Genomic DNA, 16,136 nt, shown 5'->3' on the forward strand with positions numbered 1-16,136 from the left:
CACACAGCCCTCCGAAATCCCAAACGATGCCTAAATTAAACGAAGAGGGATACGAAGCGAGGCATAAGTGCAAGCACAGATTTCAGAACTGTGAAAATATGTCAACAGAGCATCGTTTTTTGGTTCAGACTAATAATCACTCCCTGCTCTCATTATAAGATCAGAAGGGCCATCTGTCCTCTCTGGATAATTTGGAGCTCAGATACAGTGAGCACCCTTGTTAGGAAATGACCCTCCCACTCTCTGTAATCACAAGCACTTGCAGCCCTGGGATCCGCACGCAGGAACGATTGGTTCCAGATCAGTATTGATTACGTATAGATCTGTGGTTTATTTGGGGCTTCATTTTGGTGAGAAGGTGTTTGTGTCGGAGGGGTGATCTGGCTTGTTTCCTGCCTGCGTTTTCCAACCTGTCACCTTCGGTTTGTCGAACTTTCCTCTCCCTTCTCGAGATGTAACGCCAGGGTGTTGCATCCGAGACTGAGGAGTGTCTCGATTTTGTAAGGAGAGAAATAAGCACCAGCCCGAGCAGTGCAGCCGGGGAAGCTGTTTGCTGGTACTCGGTCCCCATTCGTCTGCAGTGAGCTGTTTCCTCTCTGATACACGGCAGTTCTCGGGTGAGCGACCGACTCCTCCACAGCCACAGCAAAGAGGTGAAACATTTGAGGATTCTTCAACGTTTGCTCTGGACCTGCAGAAAAGAACCAACCCTTAGCGACTTCACTGACATAGGACGAAGTCATTAGCCGAGGGGAAAAATGCTGGCGAGGGAGCACGGGCTGCCTTCCCCTTCTGACCCAGATTCAGTGACAAAGTCCCGTGTCCCCCCCGAAAATTAGAGTTACCAAGCGAGGAGAAAACTCGATCGCCGGAAGGGCAGGGGCGGAGTGAAGGCACCCTTTTTCGGCGAAGGATCTTTGCAGGGTTATTTCACCCGGGATCATTCTTGCGGGGATCAATGTGTGTTGTATCGCTAACAGCAGAATAATTACAAACAGGACGGACAGTTTCGGGACAGCAGGACACGGGGAGGTGGGAGGAATCCGGTGTCAGAGCCAAGAGCTTCGTCGCCCCTAAAGACCCGCTTTAAGAGACTTGGGGTTTCCAGAAGAAGTTTATTATTATTCAGACGGTAGCGGTTTCTCCTCATTTGTAAGACAATGATGTTTAATATTCACCGAGGAGCAGTGAGGTGACATTGGAACATCCAACACCCCCCCTCACCGGGGACAGGGTTTGCACAGAGCTGCGGCTGGCAGGCTGCGGCGGGACCGCAGCGGCCACCCCCGGTGCCGGGGGTGCGGGGGGTGCCGGGGGGGTGCCGGGGGTGCCGAGACCGGGCACCCATCCGCGGGGCTGGACAGGCATTAAGCGACATTTACAAACTCAGGGGACTTCAGGCCGCGGTGTTAGAGCAGCCGGCGGGGACGGGCTCTGCCCCCCTCCCCTCCTACCGGCGTCATCGCCCCCGGCTTCACTGGGGAGGGGCAGCCGAGCACCCCCGGGCTGGGGGCGGGGAGTGCTGAGCACACCCGGGGCGAGATCTAGCAGGCAGCCCAAGACCGCTTTGTGTTCGCGATTGCCACCCGTAAAACGTCTTCTGCTAAAAATCAGAACAAAGCAGAGCCCAGGTAACTCTGGCTGCAGATGCTGGCTGGCGTTAAGGACGGGTAGGTTTTTGGGCAATCAAAATAACGCCTCAGTTGATGCCAAACAGGTCTCTTTATCCAGCAGCTAAATAATTTCAAGTGCTGTTTTGTTTTTTTGGGTTTTGTTTTGGGTTTTTTTTTTTTTAGAGACTCCGTATCTACCTGAGCTTTCGCCTCCCTCTCCCTCTTTCCGTAATTTTCCTCTCTAAGGAAAGCTTGTACGCGTTTGTATAGAACTCGAGCGCACTGTGGAAAAGGCGAGGGAGAGAAAGCGGGTGCAGTACATAAAAACTACAACTCCAGGTAGCCTCGAATATGCGAGTGATATGTACATGCTTATTCCCACTGAATGTTTCTACATCTGTCAGGCAAGGCGCCGGGCTCTGCATCTGCCCACCTCTGTGCACTCCGGTGGAAGGAGCCCCTGTGAAATCTCCTTGCGGCTGCCGGTGCCGGTGTCTGTCTGCGTGCGGATACACCGGCAGGTAGGTAGATAGATTGCACTCACGTAATCTGCCCGTGTCTATCTAGCTGGGAGGATTAGTTATCTCTGCATCTACTGAGAATTAACAAGGGCGAGAGATTATGTATCAACTTCCAGACAGCGGCTATGAATACGAAACCCTACGTACATAGGTAAGACGGATTCAGCCGGCTGCAAAGCCCTGCTTTAGGGCTGCTCTGCCTCATCCCCCCAAAGCCCTCGGCTTCCTCCCAGTGCCTCCGCCGGGGCAGGAGGAGCAGAAGGCTCGGCGCTGCGCACCCCCGCTTTTCACATCCGAAAGTGACACATGTCACCGCCGTGCCCGGGCTTTGCTGGAAACCGGCAGCCTCCCCGCACCCCGCACCCCCCCCACCCCCACCCCCGTTTTGTTCCAGGCAAAATAAACATTTCGGAGGGGCTGGAGAAGGGGGCTATGCCAGAGGGGAGAGACAGCGGGAGGGAAGCGCTCCCCCCTGCTGCTCCCCGGCCCGCCGGCGGGGCTGTGCTCCGGGAGCCCGGCGGGTAGGGGCCGGGCCGGGCCGGGGGTGCTCCGGGGCGAGGGTCCCTGCCGCGGCGGGAGCGGGGCCGGGGGCGGCAGCGCGGGGCAGAGCGGAGCGGAGGGCTGTCGGGCCAGGCCTGCCGCACCGGCGGGTGCGGGGAAAGGGTCGGGGCTCCAGCCGGGGGGTGGCGGCGGCGGGCGGGAGCCGAGGGCCGGGAGGGGGAGGGGGGCTGTGCGGGCCGGGGGGCCGGGGCGCGGGGGCCGGGGGCCAGGTCTCTCCGCCGCGCAGGACCGTATTTTGCGGCAGAAACTCTCTTGAGCGCAGACAATGGAGCGGGATGTTTACCGCGGGCGGGGAGACAATTAGCAATTCATCGGGAGAGATGTGTCACCCAAATGTCACGGGGAAGCTAACATGACATCTGTTTTAATGGCTCCGTGCTAATAAACTCCTCTCGAAGGGCGGCTTTGTGGGGACGTCAAAGATTATTTACAGAACGAGTCGGTTTCCGAGCGGGCTGAGGCGCCGTCGGTGGCGGCGGGAGCGCGGAGCGGCGGGGACTCGGCGGGGCGGGGGGGGGCCCGACGGCGAACGGGCACCGCGCCGCTCCCCCCGCACCCGCGTGCAGCTCCCCGGGCCCAGCCGGGCGGGCATCCCCGCCCCGGCACGGCCGGCGGTGCCTCGGCGGGAGCGGGGCGGCTGCTAGCGAGCGTCCCGGCCAGCCCGAGCGGACGTCCGCCCGCCCGCCTCCGGGGCTTGCCTGCTGCCCAGCTCCGCCGGGAAGCTGGGGGGCAGCCGGGAGGACCCACCCGTCCCGGGGGCCGGGGTGAAGTTCCTCGAGGCCCCGGGGGAGCGACCGGGCTGGCACCGAGCGCCAGGTCCTGCGCCGTCGAGCGGGGCAGAAGGACGCAGCAGCAGCCAAACGGGCAGGATCCTTTCAGAGCGGTCAGCGCAGCCCGGCTCGCTCACCAGCACGCAGTGGGGGGAGGCGGTTTAATTTCCCTCAAATCCATCCGAATATTTTTATGTTCAGACTGTTGTTCAGACGGCGTGAAAGTGAAGGAGAGAGGGAAACCTTCTGAGCCTCTGGCCGTTGGCCTGTATTCTTGCGCCTCCTCGATTTTCCTGTTCTGTGAGGCCGGACTGGGGGGGGAGAATGGGAAATATGCAACTGCGCGTGCAAATACGTTTGTGTGTATAAAAATAAAACGCGTTTGTGAGTGTCTGTGTGTATATGTATGTACGTATACAAGTGCACGTGTTTGTCTGTCTGTAAGCAGAACTGATACTGCACCTTGGTAAGACAGGCAGAGCAAGCCAGTCCGAAATGTCTTTACTGGGGCAAAACCGCCCTGTTGCAACAGCAGGTTCTTTCAAACCTGTCTTCGGCACTCATTAGTCGTCCAGATCAAATACATTAATGGACAGCGAGAATGAAAATCGGCTGAGAACCGCCTGTCGTCCTTTCAAGGGCAACGAAAAGGCGGCACTGACACCGGGTCTGCAGGCAACAGCGCGCTCCGCAGCCTAGAGGGGGGGGGGGAGCGGGCCGGGGAGCCGGTGGGTAAGAGGAAAATTGCCATTGTCAGGAAAACTAACTGTAATTTTAGGTGGCCCACATCTGAGGGGAGTAAATAAGCCACGGGTCGTCTTTGCCTCCTCCTCTCTCCGGGGTTACTGCATTCCCAAAGCAACGGGGAGGGCAGGGGAGTGCCCCCCCAGGGGACAGAGCCGCCAGGCCGGGGAGCCCTCGCCCCCCCCCTTCCCCTGCTCCTACCGGCGCAGGGGGCGCGGGGGCGGCGGCTGCCCCCCCCCCCCCTCCCGCAGCCTGGCACCCCTCTCCCCGCTTCGTGACAAACCTCGGGGCGCGGATCCGCTTCCCCGGGCTCCGACGGCAGCGTAGGGGTCCTCCGGGGGAACCGCTCCGGCCGCTTCCTGGGGGGTGCGGAGGACGGTGTCCCGGGGGGCGGACGGACACATACACCCCCCAGAACCGTTCTACGTGCCCTTGGCTGACACCGACGTTCGCAGGTCTCCGCCCGCGCCCACCGACTCCGTGCGCCCGCCCCTGCGCCCGTCGCTTTTCGGGGGGAGCGGGGCAGGGTCCCCAGCCGCGGGCAGGGTCCCCAGCCGCTCCCCCCGCTCGCTCTCCCCGCGGCGCGGGGTGCCGGGCGGGGGCTGCGGGCCGCGGAGAGCAACGGGGAGCGTCCCCCGGGCCGGGGGGACGGCGGAGAGCGGGGAGCGGGGCCGGCACCGCCGCAGAGCCCCGCCGACGGCCGGCTGCCGAGGCCGGAGCGCCGGGAGCGGGGGGAGGCGGCCGAGGGATCCCGCTCTCCCTTCCAGCTACTTCCAGAGCTCGGGAGCCCCGTAAACAAAATGCTCCCGCTATCTCCCGGCGCAGATAAGGCAAGAAGTGGCTTTCTTTAACAATATGATTGAAATGTTAGGGGTATGATGCCTCCTCGTTAGTAATATTGGCTTTGCATGCAGAGCACAATCCCATCCCTCTAGACTGCTTAGCCAAAACAGAGCGTAAACTCTGTAATTAGTAACGTGTTCCATCATTAAAGAGCCCTGCTGAGAATTTCTATTTAATAATGGTCTTAAATTAGTTATGATGGTAAATACTCATCTGGAAATTCAACATCTAAAACCATCCACAATCTGGAAATGCTCCAGTGTTGCTGTAATCTCCCGTAACACAGAAATGACTATCACGCTCAACCATCGCATTAGAAATTCGCCGCGCCGTTTGGTCTACGAATATACAGCGCGGATGTGTTAATTAGGTTAACCCGCACACTGTCTGCCTCACAAATATTTAGAAATAAACAATGGAAGCTCCCTTTTAACACGATACCGCCGGGGAAGGGCGGGGAGGGGGGGCGGATTTGACTCTCGCCGTCGGAAAGTCTTTTGTTTTCAGAGAAGGGTGGGACTTACGGCCCCCTCGGGCCTACGCGTCCGCACCCACGGACAGGCCCCACGGGCACGCGCCCGCGCCCCCGCGGAGCGGCTCCCCGCCCCCCCCCCCCCCCCCCCCCGCAAAGCCAGCTCCCGCCGCTCGGGCGGGCCGAGTCCCACCGCGCTCTTTTTTGGGGGGTATTTCTCCCCCTTTTAAACCGCAGGCAGCTCGCACATCCTCCGCCGCGGCCCGAGCTTGGCCCCGGCAATCCGGCCCAGAGAGGTTCGAAAATAGTCCGTGGAGGCGCGCGGAAGAGGCAGCGAAGGAGTAGGTAAACAAACAAACAAATAAACAAATAAATAAAGCTGGCTTCCCCCCCGACAGCACGTGGAACGAAAGTTTCGCAGATAGACCGTGAAGCGGGTATAAACAAGCCATTCAGGTACCCTTCTCCCCAGCGGGGATATAAAGGAAAGTTATTCGTAATAACGATAGAAAATCAGTAACTGAGACAGTTGGAGGTTGTGCTGGGATGGAAGCGAGGGGAGGGAAGAATCCTGCTGCATTTACCTAGACGTCTAAACGCTTATCCTCTCCAGTACTAACCTTTCATGTTTAATAAATGAATCTGCATTGCAGGGTTGGGTGGTTTCTTTTTTTTTTTTTTTTTTCTCCTCCGTGTGCCGGTTAGTTTTAAATCTGCGAGCACCACAAAGAGGCCGTGATCCCATCTGCCTATGATTCCAAATTAAAGTTCAAACGGGCGGCTTACGCGCTGTTGATCCTGTATCATAGCCTCTCGCGACCCTTCAATTACTATTTAATAGAATTACAGTGTAAAATCCCAATAGTCTTAAAGAATGTTTTATCACAGACTGAAGAGAGAGCATATACAGGCACCTCCAATGTTATTGAACTGTATTACTGACCTATTTAGATATTAAAAGGGAATATTCAGTGTTCTACAAGATATTACCAGAGCTACTTTAATCTGAAAACACGCGTATGTCTACGTAGATGCGTGTCCACACACGCACGTGGGTGTGCGTGTGGATGTTATATACACCAACTCAATCCCGTCGGCGGGTGCGCACAGCCACCCCGCGTGGGAGCGTGTGCTCACACGCGAACGCGTGTACCCGCACCCACGCAAACACCAGCGCTGCTCCGGGCCCGGGTGGAAATCGGTGCGTGCTGGTAAACTGCCCTACTCCTTTATTGTTGTCGCCAGATGCTGCTAAGGAGGTTATTCCAGCAGGAAAGCAATTTTTTCCTCCACTCGTTGAAAAAATACTATTTAATTGACCTTATTATTAAATGAACTTCCCCTAATGATGTTTCTATGGGACAAAAAAGCAAATATTTGCAGTAGAGCTAAATCTCTCTCTAATAGCTAGGACTGGATTTAAAGTCCGTCGCAGTCTGGCTTTAGATACTGCAGATCTCGACTTCCAGTGCAGTTTTCTTCTTTCTTTTTCGACCTGTTCGGCAAAGGACCTGCCTGCAGCGGGGCGAGCCCATCCTGCCCCTTCGAACCAGAGACTTCCAGATATTTACATCTACCCCTCCGTTATTCATCACTATCTTGCGTCTTTCTCCTCTCGTAGACCCCGAGGTGCCGCCCTGGAAGCCTCCCGGTCAGAAAACACTTTGCTTCCGAAATAAAAAAGAACGGCGCCGAAAACAAAACCTCGCAGCCCTCCCTCCCCCAGACACAGCAACGCAGATCCCTTCGGTACCGTTTAACCACAGCCATCTCCCCACTGCCCCTGCCCTTTGTCGCGACCGTGCCGGGGAGAGTATTTCGCGCGGTGGTCGGTAACAGCCTCGGTGCTTCCTCTTCCCAAGTCTTCCTCCCCCCTCCCTTCCCCGCCTTCCCCATCCCTTGGTCGGTTTGCAACTGGATGCTCTGGTCCGTTTCCCCCGGTTTTATCCACCACTGACGGGCTCCCGCGTAGCGGGGCTCTCTGCGGGGCGGCTGCAGGCCGCGGGTGCGGGTGCCCGTCCGCACGCCCGCGTGCGTGTGCTTGCGCCCCGGCAAAGGGCGATGTTTGCCTGTCCTCTCCCTCCACGCGGAATCCAGGCCAGCGCGGTGTGGAGCTCGATAAGAAGCTGCATGAATAAACACGAATAGCAAGTTGTGCTCAGCTAACCGAGGAAATCAGAGCAACACCCGGGCACCAACGTCCACGGTTCTTTTCACTCCGGGCCGGGGCGGTAACCTCGTCAGGGGATGCTAAAAATTAAGGGCAACGGGCAAGCGGATTGAAGCCCCTCGAAAAGGCGGCTGTAACCGATCGGGCAGGGGGAGCTGGGGGCGATGGCAGCCCACCCCCGGGGCGCGGGGGCCCCGGCGACACACAAAGGACTCTCAGCCCCGCTGCAGGGCTCGGACCGGCCCCTCGGGCAGCGGCAGCGGGGCGGGAGGGAGGCAGGAGGGTCACTCCGGGGGTCCTCAGCCCCCCACGCCGGAGTGTACCCACGCTCGTGGGGCCGCAACACGGGGCTCGTCGTGGCTGAAGGCAGCGGTGCGGCCCCACGATGGGGGCATGGAGGGGGTGGGGGGTGACTGACGCCTCCGGACTGCTCCCGGGACCGGGTGGTCTCGGCCCGGCTTCCGACGGGCGGGGCGGCGGGCGGGGGGCTGGGGAGCGGGGCCGCCCGGGCTGCGGGCTGCCGGGCGCCGGCCATCTGCCTCCCCTCCGCAGGCCTGCGCTTAAATATTGATCAAACGCACTTCAGCTTCCGAGTAATTTCATCTTAATCAACGGCCGAGCCGGGCGCGGATAATAAACTCGTGCTGGAGAGGGGCCGTCGATAACACTCGGCCGGGGGCGGGGAGGGGGCAGCCCTCCGGTTTGGCGGGGCTCGATAGGCCCTATCTTCCTGGGGCAGATGGACTTAGAGGGTGAGGAGGCTTAAACGCTGCTTTTCATAGATTTACACCTCAATCAGCCATTCAAGTTTTTAATGCAAATCCTAAAAAAAAAAACCCAAGCCCGTCATTTATCCATCACGGAGCCCGGCTTTGAATCCGCGTATCATTAGCTGCGCCCTCGGCATCCCGAAACCGGGCAGGCACCGGCGCTCGCCTAGGGGTGGGATGGAGTGGGCCCCCCACTCCCGGCCGCCCCGCACGACGGCCCGCGGGCTGCGGGGGGAAGGCGGACCCCCTCGGCGGGGCCGGGGCAGCCCGCTACTCCGGGTTTGGGCCGGGGTCCCGGCGAAAGGGGTGGCTGGCGGGGGCCGGGGGGTGGCAAAAGGCGCGGGAGCGAGGGCCCTGCCTGAGAGGCTGGAGCCGGAGGCCGGGTGCGGGGGAGGGGGGGGAGGCTAAAGGCGGTCTCCGGCCTCCCCGCACGGCCGCGGCACGACGGGGCGTGCTGCTGGAGGCTGGATCGGAGGGAGGAAAAATCCAAACCTATCAGCGTAAGGCTCAGCTGAGGTAGATTATTGCTGCCGGCTTGACGCCTGCTGGCTGCAGCTTCCAGAGGCGAAAACGAAGCAAGAGAAAGAAAGAAAGAAAGAAAGGAAGAAGAATAAAAAAACAAATCCCAAACTTTCAAGCCTCTGAATCCTTTCAGGTATTAAATCCCGTTAAAAATAAAGCAGGATGAGAACGACACTCCTACCAGCGAGGAGCAGAAACCTGGCGCTTAAAAGAGACGTAGCGGCGTAGCAGATCGCCTTCCTACCCAGGCCCGGCGGGGACTGGCAGGGCCGGGATTTTCTCCCGGGAAGGCCTCGCTGCCGGGGGAGGGAAAGAGCAGCCCGGGCTCAAGCGTGACACCCGTGCGAGGGTGCCGGCCACTGGCGAGACTTTTATCCCCTCCTGGGTAATATTTCTGCCCCTCTAAAAGCCGCGTGGGGGAGGGGAAGAACTGGGTCCATCACACCAGCCACTTTCTCCCACCCACGCGGAACATGGGAGCCCCATTTTCTGTGCTCCCCCCGCCCAAGCAATCCCCGTCCACTCCGGTTTCCCAGGACCGGGCGTTGTTTACTTTTAACCCCCCACCCACCCACTCGTGTTGGTGCAGGAGCAGTGACGGCGCCGGGGCTGCCCGTGGGGCCGCGCATTGAGCGAAACCCACGGAGCTGGGGGTGGGGGCTGAGGGGTGAGCCCCGACGGGGTGGGCACTGCTCGGGCCGCCCGTGCCCTTCCCCGCCGCGGCTCCCGCGGGGAAAAGGAGGAGAAATCCTCTCCCATGCAGGTCTCCGCGGCCCTGCGCGGAAACTCGTCCCTGCTGCGGCCGGGGGGGGGTGTGTCTCACGGCGGGGGACCCGTCCCCTTCGCTGCGCGCACACGCGCGGATTTTTCCTCGGGGGCACCAAAGGTGTGTGAACGTGTTCGCACGCCAGCTTGTTCCCTGACACCACCCGTTGGGGGCTTGCCCCAAAGTCTCACGCCCCGGGGGGTTCCCCCGGCGGCCTCTTGGGGCGGGGGGAAGCGTCCTAAGGCTCTCCGCAAACCCACCTCGCACTTCCCAAAAAAAGGGAAAGGGGGAAAGAGGGCTCTGGCAGCACCGAGGTAGATCGGAAGCCCAAATTAGTTGGGAAACGCTCAGGAAACTCCAGGCGCGTTTCTCCCTAAACCCCTGGTAAGTTTCAAAACCGTATTTTCAAGTAAAAACAAGTTTAGAATTTACCTCTCGTTAATTTGCGTCTGAATAATCTGCCCAGGGCAAAGCAAAACGTTAAAGAAAAAAAAGAAAAAAAAAAAAAAAGAAAGAAAAAGGGGGAAAAAAAGAAAGAAAGATGCTGAAATACTGTTAGTCATGCAAATAAAGGCTTCTTTCAGCACATTACAATATACTCCGGATTCGAGGGGAGGAGCCGCCGCCCGATTAGGGCGAGGAGTTTATGTTTTTATTTTCCTTTAAAGCTGCAAAACAAATCCCGAAATGTCCTAACCGCTCTCTGCAGACACCCGGCCCCGCGGACCGGCGTCAGGGGGAAGCCTTTCAGCTCGGAGGCCGCGAAAAAACGACCGGGGAGCGGGGGGGGGTTAAAACGCTGGAGCCCGCGGCGGCGGAGGGGGCCGGAGGGGCAGGGCGGTGCCCCCCGCCCCAACCCCGCGCCCCCGCCGCCCCGCAGCCCCGCTGCCCCCCCAGACCTCCGGGGTGCACCCCCCGAGCCGAGCCGAGCCCGGGCGGGCGGGAGGCGTGGCGGGGCAGGGAGTGGGGCGAGGCGCCCACGGAGAGGGGGAGGGGGCCGTGTTTTTCCGTGGCGGACAAAAACACCAACATCGCTGGGTAGATAAGAAAATGGAATACTGTATTTGATTTAGAAAGTTTGTACATATAGATAAACACGCAGTTAAGGAAACAATAGTTTAAGCGTCCTACGTGGAGTTTAAGAAGAGACCCCCCAAAGCTGCTATGAAATACTCAAAATAGCTTTTGCATAAGATAACTACAGTTGCACCCTAAGCTTTTTTTTTCTTTTTCTTTTTTTTTTTTTCTATCGCTGAGGTCCCTTTTGAAAACCTAGCACGTCAGATCTTGACAGCTAAGTTTGTGCAAGGAACACCGAGTCAAGGAAAATAAAAAGGAGAGAGAGAAAAGGTGGGAGGGAGATAGACGGGGTGGGGGGGGGGAAGAAAGAATAGAGCAAATATCATATACAAGCATTTCTACACATATATTACAAACTGGGAAAATGACCGCATCATTAAGATATACATAATTCATATAAAATTTTGAAATAAAAATAAAAATCTGTTACAGTCATAACTATTCTTTTTCCACATTTATAACCAGTACCCACACAGGCAGTGACAGAAGTGTAGAAAAAAAGGTGCTTACGAATAAATGATTGTCTGCTGAACAAAAAAACAGAAAATCGCATCTTGGCTGGACCATCACTTGGACTTAAAAAAAGAAAAAAAGAAAAAACAAAACAAAAAACAGAGAGAGGGAGAGGGAGCGAGAAAGAGAGAGAGACAGGACCAACAAAAAGGCGATAAACATTTGTTATTTCCCTCTTCAAGGAGTTCCTTTTTGATTTTTTTTTTTATTTTTTGCGTTTTGTACAAATTCGATCGGAGTTTGCGTTTGTTTGTCTGGTTTCTGTTTGTTTTCCTTTACTATAGAGAATAATTTTTCCCAGATACAAATTTAATCATCATCATCATGCAAGTGGGTGAAATGCGTCCATGGAAAAGCGCAAAGGAGAAATCGTGCTTGTCCTAAAAAGAATACAATTGTCACTTTTGCTTTGTTTTTTTTTTTGTTTGTGTTTTTTTTCTTTTTATATATATAATAATTATTATTTCCCGCGCCCCCCCCCCCGCCCCCCGCCCCCGCTGCAGCACCAGCGTTTGTGACTGTTGAAGTTTTAGCTCCATCTCTTGGTGGTGGTGTTGGCTGACGGTGGTGGTGGTGGGTTCTCTGATCCCTGTCTGTTTGTTTGCTATTCTGTTTGGGTCGGGTTTGGCCTTTGCTTTCCTCCTGGCCGTGTGCGTGCGTGCGTGCGTGTGTGCGGCCCGAGCCTGGGTTGCCCCGGTTTGTTTTGCTCGGGTCGGGGAGAGGGTGCTCGGCTGTTTGGATTTGGATTTTTGTTTGTTTGTTTGTTTGTTTGTTTTCCGATATCATACATCACATTCCGAGTCGCTGGAGGTTACCGAGAGGATGGAGGTGCCCGTCTCGGCTCTTTCTGTCAGACTGGAGACGCTGGTGGTCGGGCTGGCCGCCGTGGACGGAGACTCGGCCGAGCTGTGTGTCGGGCAGCCGGGCTCTGCCAGCGACCGCATGCCGCTCTGTCCTATCGCCTGGTGCTGGAGCCTGTATCGCGACGGGAGACAAAACAACAGCACAGCCCCGCTCAGACACCGTCCGGGGCCGCCGCCGCGGGCACCGAGCCAGACCGAACCCGCAGCCGCCGCGGCCCGGCCCGGAGAGGAACGGAACGGACCCACCGGCCCGGCCCGGAGCGGACCCCCCAGCCCGGCCCGCGGACCCCGGGAGCGGCGGCACCCCAGGGCCGAGCAGCACACCCGGGCCGAGCCGCACGCCCGGGCCGCGCTGCCCCCACTGCCGGGGCTTCCCCGCACGCCGGGACCGGCGGCCTCGGGGGGGGGGGTGGTCCGGCACCGGGCGCAGGCACAGACACGGGGGTCGCGGCCGGGAAGGGGACGGGGCGGGCGGGGGCGAAGCGCTCCGCGGCCCCGCGGGTTGGAAAATCCGAGCGGCGCCTTCCATCGCTTCTCTTCCCTCCGCTTCCCCGGAGCCGCCGGTCCCCGCCGCAGCGCCGGCCGGGGGGGAGAGCCAAGGCCCGGCGGGGTCCCCCGGCGCGGCGGGAAGCGGCGGGGGCCGGTCCGCGGCGGGAGGGGACGGCCCAGCACCCCCCACCGTGCCTGCCCGGAGCGTTCTCCAGCCCGCAGAGAAGCGCTCCGCGGCGGGACTGGAGGAAGGCTCCCGTCCCGGGGACGCGGGGCTGGCGGTAGCATCACAAAGGGCGATGGTGGAACACATCGTCTCTCCCCGCTCGAAATTCAAGTCCCTTTTCCACCCGAAAGCCGAAATGAGCTTTGAAGTGCTGCTCCTTTCACCGTCAACACTCCAGGGTACACTGCCGATTAATATTTTTTTTTTTTTTTTTTAGTTTTTTAAGAGGCAATAAATAATTTTTAGGCTCCTTAATGTGCTGTGAGTATTCCTCCGAGCCCGCTTGTTCCGCTCGACAGCCAGAGCAAGGCCGGTTGGAGGGCAGGGGCTGGCAGTCCTGGGCTGAGCAGCCAGCCACAACCTCAGGCGCCTGGCACCTCCAGTGAGAATCAAAAACACACTCTGCGCTCAACTGCTTCCCACCGGGGCGTTTTTTTCTATTTAACTGCCCGCAAAGAGCGGAAAAACGTAGCCGGTTTATTCTATATTTCTCGTTATTTTACGTTGTCTAATTTCAGGATCTTTGATTTTTCTCCCGTTTACAATTCCCTCTGCATTCATCTGCTGTCAACAGCGTTGAGTCAACAAAAGCATCCGCAGGCAACTTCTGTTTATTTACAGTCCTAAGCTGATCTGTTTTCCATTTAATGGAAATTAAATGGCGAGGCACTTTTAGGTTGCATTTCTCCCACAGAATCCTAAATCAATAGCACCAGTGCCATAATTAGGAGGAATTTAAGAGACAGCATTTACAAGAACAAGAAGTTTTGTTTACACGCTTACAGCAGTAGCCGAACTTAAATTAAATTAAAAGCGGTGTGTGAAGATGGATTAAGGGCTCGTTTTAATTTGTGAAACAACTTTTAAAGAGGGTGAGGAGAAAGAAAACGAGGGAGAAGGGTGCCTCGATTTTATCGTGGCAAAGGAGAAATTAAAAATTAAAAAAAATAAATTTAGAAAAAAAAAAGACATCGAGAGACACGCAAATAAATGCAAGCGTAGACGCGCAGGAAACAGACGACCGGAGGGCCGGATCGCCATGCGGTGTAAACAGAAAAATGGGGACGGGGAATGGCAGAGGCTTCCCCATCTCCTAATGGCTTTTCATCCCTTTTTCTCCCCGAGCCGCACGGCTGCGGGACTGTGCGTGTGCTAGTCCCGCCGCGCAGGCAGAGGAGCGCGAACCGTGGGAGCGGAGCCGCCCGCCCCGCAGCAACCCGCTCCGCACCGCGCCGCGCCCTCCGCCTCGGCCCTTCGGAAACCGGCCAGACGACAGCAAAACCGGAGCCCGCCGACCCGGGGCCGTGGGGTTCCCCGTCCCCCCCGGCGGCGGCGGGGAGGTGTGGGGGGCAGGCCGGGAGAACCAGGCTGTGTCCCCGCCGCCGCCCGCACGGAGCTGCCCAGGCCCGCGGGGGACCCCCAGCCCTGCCCGCTCCCCGGGATCCCGCGGGGAGCCCGGGCGGGGGCTCGGGGAGCACCGGGCAACTTTGAGCCGTGCCTGGCCCCGCCGCGTCCCTGCGGCTGCCGGGGGGAGACCTCCGCGCCGGGCGGGGGGACCGGCCGCTCCCGGTGGCGGAGAGGAGGAGAAGGAGGAGGAGGAGGAGGAGGGAAGGAGAGCAGAGGGCAGAGGCGCGCTGTCGGCCCCGGAACCGCGGCTCGCCCGCCGGCCCGGAGCGGGGCCCCGCCGCCCCACTGACCTGTTTTTAGCCGCCGCCGCTCTGTCTCTTTGCCTTCGGTTTTTGAACCAGTTGCCGACTTGCGTGGGGGTGAGCCCCGTGGCCTGAGCCAGTTCCCTTTTCTTGCTGGGGTTGGGGTAAGGGTCCTGCAGGTACCACTCCCTCAGGAGGCTGCGAGTCCTCTCCTTGAAGCAGTGCGTCTTCTGCTCGCCATCCCAAATGGTCCTGGGCAGCGGGAACTTCTTCCTCACCCTGTATTTATCAACCGGCCCCAGCGGGCGACCCCGCAGCTTCTCGGCTTCCTGGTAGTGCGCTTCGAGCCACATGGCCTGCAGCTTGCCGTGGGACTCCTTGGTGAATTTGTGGTTCTCCAGGATGTGGTAGAGGTCTCGGAAGTTGCCCGTGTGGAAGGCCACCACCGCCCGGGCGCGGAGGATGGACTCGTGCTTGTTGATGGCCTCGCATGCCCCCGGCGCCACCGGCAGCGACCAGAGGAACCTCCCCAGCCTCTCTATGTCTCCGGTCTCCTCCAGCGTCTCGCAGACGCTGGCCACTTGCTCCGGGGAGAAGTTGAGCGTGGGCAGCTGAAACATTGACAACTCTTCGTGGGGTGCCCGGGAGCTGCCGCCTCCACCGCCGCCGGCACCGGGGCTGCAGCCCGAGCCGCTGCCGCTGCCGCCGCCCGAGCCGCCGGCGAGGAGGAGGGAGCGGTGGTGCGGGTCGGCGGCGAAGTTCGGCAAGAAGAAGTGGGTGGGATAGAGCTCTAGCGGGGACCTGAACACCATGGGATGACCGGGGAGAGGGGGAGGCGGATCACGGAGAAAAGAAAGAAAGGGAGGAAGAAGGGAGGAAGGGGCTCACGCACCGCGCACGCATCCACGCCCGCACCCGCAGCCACATAGAGGCGCGGGGGCACACACGCACACGCGCGGACACACGCGCGCCCGGCGCGCGCACACACACACGCACACGCGCGCACTCACGCACACCCGGCCCCGCGCCGCCGCCGAGTCGGGATTCAGTGATTCAGCGGCAATCGCCCTAATGACAACAGCCTCATAATATCGCCCCTAAATCCACGGTGAGTGCGGCGCTGAAACATTTTGTTTCGCTTTTCTATTGGTCTTCCGAGTGTCGTTGTGGCGTTGCCATGGCAGCCCCTGCCAATCACTGTCAGCCCTGCCAATCATTACGGAGTACGTAAGGAAGGTTTTTACCACTTCGCCCGAACGCGCGGGGGGGGAGGGAAGAGGGGCGGTTGGTGGAAAAGCCTGTGGGGTTTTTTTCCTCCTCCCCCCCCCCGTCTTCGCAACTCCTAATCTCAGCACTTCCCCTTCTCCCTGTCTCTCCCCCCCCCCCCCCTTTCCACACCCCTCCTAAATAAGGGATCAAATAGTGCGAAAAGCAGTGTGCACATATTTGTTGAATGGGATGAGCAATTAGAGGGTGGAATATTATTGTGATCTTAACGAGCCTCGTTAAAGCTAAAGGAGATATGGGGGGAAAGTAAATGGGCCAGGCTGGGATACGCGTTCGG

General features: G+C 58.8%; 1 protein-coding gene across 2 annotated transcripts; it reads right to left on the reverse strand.

Annotated features, from left to right (window-relative positions):
• Positions 1-625: 625 nt before the first annotated feature.
• Positions 626-15,755, reverse strand: SIX3 (SIX homeobox 3). Of its 2 annotated transcripts, none has more exons than XM_075412866.1 (3): positions 14,621-15,755; positions 12,161-12,320; positions 626-691 (listed from the first exon to the last, which is right to left on the reverse strand). In XM_075412866.1, exons 1-3 carry the CDS (start codon positions 15,382-15,384, stop codon positions 674-676), a joined length of 942 nt encoding a protein of 313 aa, XP_075268981.1. In that variant the 5' UTR covers positions 15,385-15,755; the 3' UTR covers positions 626-673. The 2 variants fall into 2 exon arrangements, with proteins under 2 accessions (XP_075268981.1, XP_075268980.1); XM_075412865.1 differs by lacking the exon at positions 626-691 and adding an exon at positions 10,817-11,725.
• Positions 15,756-16,136: the final 381 nt, after the last annotated feature.

This window comes from Opisthocomus hoazin, chromosome 2 (assembly GCF_030867145.1).
Source record: "Opisthocomus hoazin isolate bOpiHoa1 chromosome 2, bOpiHoa1.hap1, whole genome shotgun sequence".
NCBI lineage: Eukaryota > Metazoa > Chordata > Aves > Opisthocomiformes > Opisthocomidae > Opisthocomus > Opisthocomus hoazin.

What these genes read in the sequence shown, in the direction of transcription:
- SIX3 (XM_075412865.1), bottom strand. Translation starts at nt 15,384, where the DNA reads ATGGTGTTCAGGTCCCCGCTAGAGCTCTATCCCACCCACTTCTTCTTG. An exon ending in GCGGCGGCGGCTAAAAACAG is followed by an intron (nt 12,321 to 14,620) that starts GTCAGTGGGGCG and finishes GTCGCGATACAG; the next exon opens with GCTCCAGCACCAGGCGATAG. An exon ending in CGGGCACCTCCATCCTCTCG is followed by an intron (nt 11,726 to 12,160) that starts GTAACCTCCAGC and finishes TATTCTTTTTAG; the next exon opens with GACAAGCACGATTTCTCCTT.